The sequence below is a fragment of the Pistacia vera genome, unplaced genomic scaffold, assembly GCF_008641045.1.
Source record: "Pistacia vera cultivar Batoury unplaced genomic scaffold, PisVer_v2 Contig104, whole genome shotgun sequence".
In the NCBI taxonomy this organism is placed as follows: domain Eukaryota; kingdom Viridiplantae; phylum Streptophyta; class Magnoliopsida; order Sapindales; family Anacardiaceae; genus Pistacia; species Pistacia vera.
The window spans coordinates 174,833-182,947 of record NW_022195071.1 but is presented as its reverse complement, the minus strand read 5'-3'; the positions used below and the strand labels follow the sequence as shown (position 1 = coordinate 182,947).

General features: G+C 33.7%; 1 protein-coding gene across 2 annotated transcripts; it reads left to right on the top strand.

Moving 5' to 3' along the window:
* Positions 1 to 3,453: 3,453 nt before the first annotated feature.
* Positions 3,454 to 6,193, top strand: LOC116125712 (BTB/POZ domain and ankyrin repeat-containing protein NOOT1-like). 2 transcript variants are annotated; one of them, XM_031411440.1, is made up of 3 exons: positions 3,454 to 4,162; positions 5,078 to 5,798; positions 5,937 to 6,193. In XM_031411440.1, the coding sequence occupies exons 1-3, from the start codon at positions 3,695 to 3,697 to the stop codon at positions 6,050 to 6,052; spliced, it is 1,305 nt and encodes a 434-aa protein (XP_031267300.1). In that variant the 5' UTR covers positions 3,454 to 3,694; the 3' UTR covers positions 6,053 to 6,193. The 2 variants fall into 2 exon arrangements, with proteins under 2 accessions (XP_031267300.1, XP_031267293.1); XM_031411433.1 differs by having other exon boundaries at positions 5,078 to 6,193.
* The last annotated feature ends 1,922 nt before the right edge of the window (positions 6,194 to 8,115 follow it).

Below are 8,115 nucleotides of genomic sequence, written 5' to 3'. Positions count from 1 at the left end.
TACCCACCAATTTATTCTAACTAACCAAACACATTTTCTTAAATATTTATAATAATATTCAAATAATTTATCTTTCTATTAATATAACATTTTTAATAATACAATATTCCATGAATCAAATTCACCCTCTTATATCACCCAATCATGCAACATTGCCAGACCGCAATATTGATTGATACCCTATACAAAATGGTAAAAGTAAGTGATTGGTTATAGAAGATACCAATTGTATTCGTATTTGTATTTGTAGGTTAGATTTTGAGAGAGAGAGAGAGAAAAAAAAAAGAGATGGGCATTGAAAAGACAAGTCAAACGTCAAATCAAGGGTCTTGAAATCATAAGACAGTCAGTGGATGTGTTGTCAATCGATTGGATTTTGTTGTATTTCAAAATTTCAATTTTTATTTAAATAAAAATTAAATTCAACAAGCCCGGCAAAACAATAGCTTCTTCTTTTTTACTTACTCCTTTGTTATGTACAAAACAACAAACAAAAGGAAAGAGTAGTAGTACTAATTCCCTGTAGACCCTGAGTGTGTAACAGTATTAAGTGTAAACCTCTCTTTTAATGCACGTGCCAAGTGTTGTCTCACGTGCATTTGTGGTTCAGAAAAAAAATAATTTTATAATGTTAAGTTAATAGTTGGCATCAGTCCCAATAATATGAATAATATGAATCCTCTTCTCCCAACCGACACATTTTTCTATGCCCTCTCTGTCTCTCTGTGTCCCTACTTCACCTTCACCTCCCCCATCCACTCCTTAATTCCCTTTCTCTTATCTCCATATTTAACACTGATTAATCTTACTTTACCATTTTCATCTCTTTTTTTCTTTTTACCACCAATTTAATCTTATTTTATTATTCTCCATTCAACGAACCTTGTACTTCTTCAATTTTATTTTTCTGAATATTCCATCTACGTACAAGTGTATTCAAACTTTCATTTTTGTATGGTTTATTCCCTTATCACTGCTTTAACCACCATCCCAATTTTGTTTTTTTTTTTTTTTATTTGATTTTCTCATCAATTATAGGGAAATTTTCTTATTATACAATTTAGAAATCTTTTGTTATCTACTAATGGTATTACCTTAATTGTACATACTTTGAGAAATTATAGAACTTAAAAACAAATTGAGAAAAAAATATTACTTGGAAATAAATAAAATAATAATCATGGAGCGATGAATGATGTGTATCAGTGTATCTAAAGAAACTAATAAAAATGAGCAACACTAACCTTATAAAGAGGCATACAAAAAGTCATACAAAGAGATAATCACTGTCCTTAAAAGAAGGGAAAATGAAAGAGAGAAAGAGGCAATCATGAATTTTAAGGGTGGGGATTGTCTCTTTATATGGCTCCTTATATGTCTCTTTGTAAGGCTAGTGTTACTCAATAAAAATTAGGTTGCGTTTGTTTCCCTATTCAAACTGTATCATATCCAATCTTATCAAAATACATATTTATTTTAATATTCTCAAAATCCAATCCTAGTCTATTCAACTCAAAATATTTAATTTTTTAATCCCTTAGGTTTGTTAATTTAACTAAATATCCCCAACAATAAAAATTTATAAATTGACAAAAACACATTCACCCACCCATTAAATGTCGGCAGTCGACCACCATCGTTGGAATGTGGCTAGAATTTGTCGGAGTGGCGCATGACCAATTGGATGTAACCGTTCGTGCACCGATCTGGCATTTTTCGACTAAATCCACCATGGATTTGATCAAAAAATGCTAGATCGGCGCACTACCGACCAAATTCAGTTGGTCGTGCACTATTTCGGTGACTTCCGACCATCGTCTGACGGTGGTAGCTGACTATTGGCAATTAATGGGTGAGTGGGGGTGTTTTTTGTTAATTTAAAAACTTTTATTGTAGGGGGTGTTTAGCTAAATTAACAAATGTAGAGAGTTAAAATAATCTAAATATTTTTCAAAAATTTACCAAACACATTTTTAAATTTAAGTCCTATTCTCGTAATAATAACTCTAACTCAACTCAACTTTTTCAAAAATACTACTCTAAATACTCTACCAAAGACAATCTAGCATTTTGATTAACAACCATAAAATTCTTTTAGTGATCAGCTGCATTTGTTTGTACTGAAATATTGGGTTCCTAAAGCAATAATTTGGGTTTATATAGATCACATAAAAGAATTGTATGTTGGCAACCACCAAGAAGCTGAGTGATTCAAATGCTACCACACTTCATATAAGTTTGAGATTCCAATTAAGAAATCGAAGGTAATCAATGGTCCTAAATTCTTTATGTTTTACAAGGTAAAAGTTATTTTTTCCCCTCCTTTAAAGAAGTAACATTTCGAACACCCACCTTGAATATTCAAGCTTATTGAAATGACTTTCAATAATTAATTTTTAATTATTTTAAATTTCTAATATCAACCAATTTAAATTGTTAATTAAACTACCAACTTCGATGAATTTAAACGTATTTTCTAATATCAGTCATACCTCATGCCTTGAATTAATTAGCACGACTTCCTGACCAAATGGATTGGGTACCATATAATGCTAATTTAAAGGTGGGTCTTTTTTACAATTAAATTTAGTTTTTAGAATAAAGTTTTATACAATATACAGATTAACTTTTATGATTTTGATTGATTTCGAACGATCAATTCACTGCTTAATTTAACAAGAAAGAAAGAAAGGAAAAAAAAAAAAAAGAAAAAAAAAAAAGAGAAATCTTGATGCCAACCAAAAAATTAAAATAATAATTAAAAAGTCCTAAACTGTAGGTGCATGTGTCTTCAACATAACCTTTAAAGGTCATTTAATCAAGCTAATCTTTTCTTTATACTTAATTAACCCTTTGATTAATAATACGTTGAAAAGTTGTTAGTGTTTTAATTAAAAAAGAAAAATGGCAATGACTACATTTGTGTACAAGTCAGCAGAATCAAGTCATAAAGAATATTATTATGATCTCCATAGTTCAAATTGCATAAATAATATCCATTTGGATTAGAGACTTTCTTCACCATAAGGTTTTGTTTAACTAAGTCTAAGTCCTGAATTTTAAAATACTAAGATTTACCCATTTAAATTTAATTTACATAGTCGATTAATTGGGAAGATTTTTTTTTTTTTTTTTTTAATTGTTTATAAACCAGAATACCCTATTTTGATTTATCTTATTTTTAAGAGCTCAAATTTTGCTCCGATTATCTAATTTTTTCTTAACCTTTGTTATAATTAGAGGGTGTATTGTAGTATTTTAAAACTTTAATCCACCCCAAGGGTAAATATAATTAACTCATCAAAATTAATCCACTAATTCCTCTGAACCAACATCATTTGTTTCCCTACCATTATTTTAAAAATATATATAAAAAATAAAATAATATTTTCATGTCTATTTTAAATAGCTCAGCCGCCCAGAATAGCCACCCATATTGCTCTTTCTCTTTCTTTGTCTCTCTCTCTCTCTCTCATTCAAAATATCCAACACCACAACTCCATCGAACTAGCGAATCTCTCCCAAAAAATAATAACAGTACCATCATCATCAACAACAAAACCTATGAAATGAACTCTATCTTTTCTCCCTTTTATCTTCACCACCACACCCCTCTCTTTTTCTTAATCTTTCTCTCTTTCTCTTTGTCTCATCAACAACCCTAAACTCTTAATATCATATTTTTATATTTACCATGACTCTCGAAGAATCCTTAAGATCTCTTTCTCTGGACTATCTAAACTTGCTCATCAATGGCCAAGCCTTTTCTGATGTCACTTTCAGCGTTGAGGGTCGCTTAGTTCATGCCCACAGGTGTATCTTGGCTGCTAGGAGCCTCTTCTTCAGAAAATTCTTCTGTGGACCCGACCCTCCATCTGGGCTTGATCCGGCTGCCTCCAGGATGAATCCGGGACCGGCATCACCAGTTTCAAGAGGTGGTGTTATACCAGTGAACTCCGTTGGCTATGAAGTCTTCTTGTTACTGTTGCAGTTCTTATATAGTGGCCAAGTCTCTATTGTTCCTCAAAAGCATGAGCCGAGGCCTAATTGTGGTGAGAGAGGGTGTTGGCATACACATTGCACCTCGGCCGTTGATCTTGCTCTTGACACTCTTGCTGCCGCTAGATACTTTGGTGTTGAACAGCTTGCATTACTCACTCAGGTTTTCTTCTTGTTGTCATCACCACTTCTTTGTGTTTAATACACACACTCTCTCTTTCTCTATCTTCTTTGTTTAGTGTATGTGGAGTCATATGCTCTGTGGATTTTGGCTATTAAGCAAATTGCTTTCTTTGGTTTTCGGGAAGTGGGGTGAGATTTTCTTTTTTCTTTTTTTTTTTTTTGAGGTGGAGTTTATTATTTGTTGTGTTCTTTTCTATTTCTATTTCTATTTCCCCCCCTTTTTTTCCTTAAGAGGGGAAGTCTTATTGTCTGGTAACATGTTGAAGTGACTGAGTTTGGCCTTTTGTTTAACAATCAAAACCAAAATTTCGTACAATTTATTCGTCATCTTCTTCTTTCCATGAAACGGGTTGTGCTGATTCAATGCTTTCCTTTTCCTGTAACTACTGAAAGTTTCTTTTCAGAGTTTCTGTTAAAGCATTGGATTCAATTATTGTGTCAATTCTTTTAATTTTGTCCATGAAGTAATCATCTTCTTCTTCTTCTTCTTCTTCTTCTTCCAGACTTGATGCCGATCCTATTTTGTTCGAGTTAAAAGTCTCTTGTTTTTTGATGTATATCAAATAAGTTTGGGTTATCTTGATTTCATGCACTACCATCTTGAGTTTCTTGAATTGGGTTCTTTTTCTAAATGTTGCAAACACCCAACACTTTCTATATTTAGAGATCTTGATCTATAGTCAACAGTCTTGTCTTCCACAGTAAGCATACCAAATCTTTCCCAAACACTCACTTTCCTCATTTGGGTTTTAAGATTGGAAAAGAAAAACAAACCACTTGAAAAGCACCGAGTAAACAGATATCAACATTGCATGAAACATCCCAAACACATTCTATTTAAAAATATTGTAATTCCATTGACTAACTATTATCCTCTTTTTTTGGGTTTCAACAGAAGCAACTGGCAAGCATGGTAGAGAAGGCCTCAATTGAAGATGTAATGAAAGTACTAATAGCTTCAAGAAAGCAAGACATGCATCAACTTTGGACAACTTGTTCCCACCTTGTAGCCAAATCAGGCCTACCACCAGAAGTCCTAGCCAAACACCTACCTATCGATGTGGTTGCCAAAATTGAAGATCTCAGACACAAATCATCGCTTGCTCGCCGATCCTTAATCCCCCACCATCATCACCACCATGATCTCTCTGCAGCCGCTGATCTTGAGGACCAAAAAATTCGTCGAATGAGAAGGGCACTAGACTCTTCTGATGTTGAACTAGTCAAGCTTATGGTAATGGGAGAAGGGCTAAATCTTGATGAAGCATTGGCCCTACATTACGCGGTTGAAAATTGTAGTCGAGAAGTGGTTAAGGCCTTGCTTGAACTTGGTGCAGCCGACGTTAACTACCCGGCTGGGCCAGCCGGTAAGACCCCACTTCATATAGCTGCTGAAATGGTGTCACCTGATATGGTTGCTGTACTTCTTGATCATCACGCTGACCCAAACGTGAGAACCGTTGATGGGATCACTCCTTTAGACATTCTTCGAACCCTAACTTCTGATTTTTTATTTAAAGGAGCTGTTCCGGGGTTAACCCACATCGAACCCAATAAGCTTAGGCTTTGTCTTGAGCTGGTTCAATCAGCAGCTTTGGTTCTTTCACGTGAAGAAGGTATCGTAAATGCGCCTACTTCCACTGCTATATACCCACCAATGAGCGAACATGAACATAATAGTAGTAGCAGTGGAAGTAATCTTGCTAACCTTAATTTGGATTCAAGATTGGTTTATCTCAATCTCGGTGCTACAGGTTCTGCTCAAATGGGATCAAGAATGGATGGTGATGACGAAAGCAGCCACAGTAGCCAAAGGGAAGCCATGAATCGACATGATCCAGCAATGTACCACCACTCTCATGAGTTCTAGCTAGCTATCTCAAATATTTATATACTATATATATTTATATGATATCTCTTTCTCTATTATATATATTTGTCCATGGATATGGTGAAAGACAAGCAAAAGTAGCTAGTTTTCATGAATATGAAAACATTTGAAGATGGATCATTGGATTATAATAAACATTTTGTAGTGCTTTACTTGATTTTTTTTTTTTTTTCTTTTGGTGTTTTTGTTTTTTTTTTGGGGGGGGGGGGGGGGGCGGTTGGCTTTGTGGGTTGTTTTGTTTCGATATTTTTTTTGTAGGCTTTCAGTGATTCATGATATGAAGTTGCATTTCATGGAGATTGGATTTAATTCTCTCATGATCCTGGGGATGAGACAAGGAGAATCTGAGATTTGCTTCTCAGTCTGAGAGGGAGTAAAGGATGAGGAGGAGGAGAAGAGAGCAGTCAATCTTTTCAAACCGGCCTGTCAACTCCTTGTATTTATGATAACATCTAATATTATGGCCTATTAATTGTCACCTTTTATTTTTTTGTCCCCCACCCACCTTCTCATTATATTGATAATACATATATACACGTCACATAAATTATATAAACCTAGTAAGGAGGGAAATTTTCTTATTTTAATTTTGAGGCTTTGTTTGGACATTAAGTAACTAATATTATATTCTAATGAAGGGAATGAGCTGTCTCTTCCTTTTTCCCATTTCTTTCTGGCATTCATGGGCTTTTGAAGAAACTTGATTGGCTATAGTTTTGTAATTATTTTTTAGAAAAGAAATCATGTGGGTTAGCCATGGACAAGTTGATTGGTTGTCTTGCATGAATGCAACATTGAGGGTGCATACACACAACAACTTAAAATATTGGTATTATGTAATTGTGGATTCCCCATGTAAATCCTCCTTTTTGTCTCCCTTCCCATTTTGGCCAAAAAACTCATCAAACCTAGCATATTTTTATTAATCTAATACAGTGGTCTCCAGATCCATCACCAACTCCACAATCCAGCTTTTATGGTGGTATTCGTTTATCCTTCTACATTTCTCTTCTTTTTTATAATTGCTTCTGCTATATATACAGCTGTAGGACTCTAATTGTTTTTTTCCAGTTAAAGAAAATGGAAGAGAAAATTGTCTAATAGAACTTAATGGTTCAATATTTCCTTCATCTGGTTCTATATAATTATTCACAAATGCATTGTCTTTATCCTTTGTCCATGCTTTGATACTGACTGAGAACATCATAATGTCATTATGCAATCAAGCCAACTAATATATGTTTGTTAATGTTATTTTAGTTTTTTTTTTACCCTTTTTTAGGAGGAAGTATTAGAATTGTCATCGATTATTTCTGATGAAACCTTGAAATATATAGTTAAGGTAGGCATGCCTACTGATGGTGTTTATTTGGTGAAACTATAAACAAAATGTGTTATTTATACATGATGCATTGTTGGTTTCATCACTTCAAGATTAATGTCTCACAATGTGTTTGTTATTTGTCGTACAAAGAAAAACCATATCTAAAGAGCGATATCCCTTTATGTTGAGCTCAAATTTCCTTAATTTCTGAAGTTTTGATTACGACGTGATTAGTCTTTATTTTCTCCGATAAGCATAAAGCTGAATCTTCATGACCCATGAGTACATTTCAGAAGCCTTGTTTAGAGAAAGAGTACATAATTGAACATTTCAGTACTTTTTGGCAGAGTCCTCTCTCTCTCTCTCTCTCTTATATTATATAATAATATTTATTTATTTATCATATAGTTTAGGGTACTTTATTATGGTCTTCATATTAATTCTTCTTTGCATGCTAAACATTTTACATGCACGATGTCACAGGTTTATGCATTATATCTTGCTGTAGGGACGACTTTCTAACGTTTTATGTCTTGAAAGTGTGAATATATGCAAGTGATGAGATAAGCAAAATAATGTCAATGAAAACTCTACTAAAAGCAGCTTGTGACTAAGAGTCTTAGCACTTTCCATCTAGGTGTGTATGTCTTGATTATAGTTAATATTTCAACTCAATTTCTTATTTATAGGACTTTCTTTTGATTTATGTGGTGGTCAT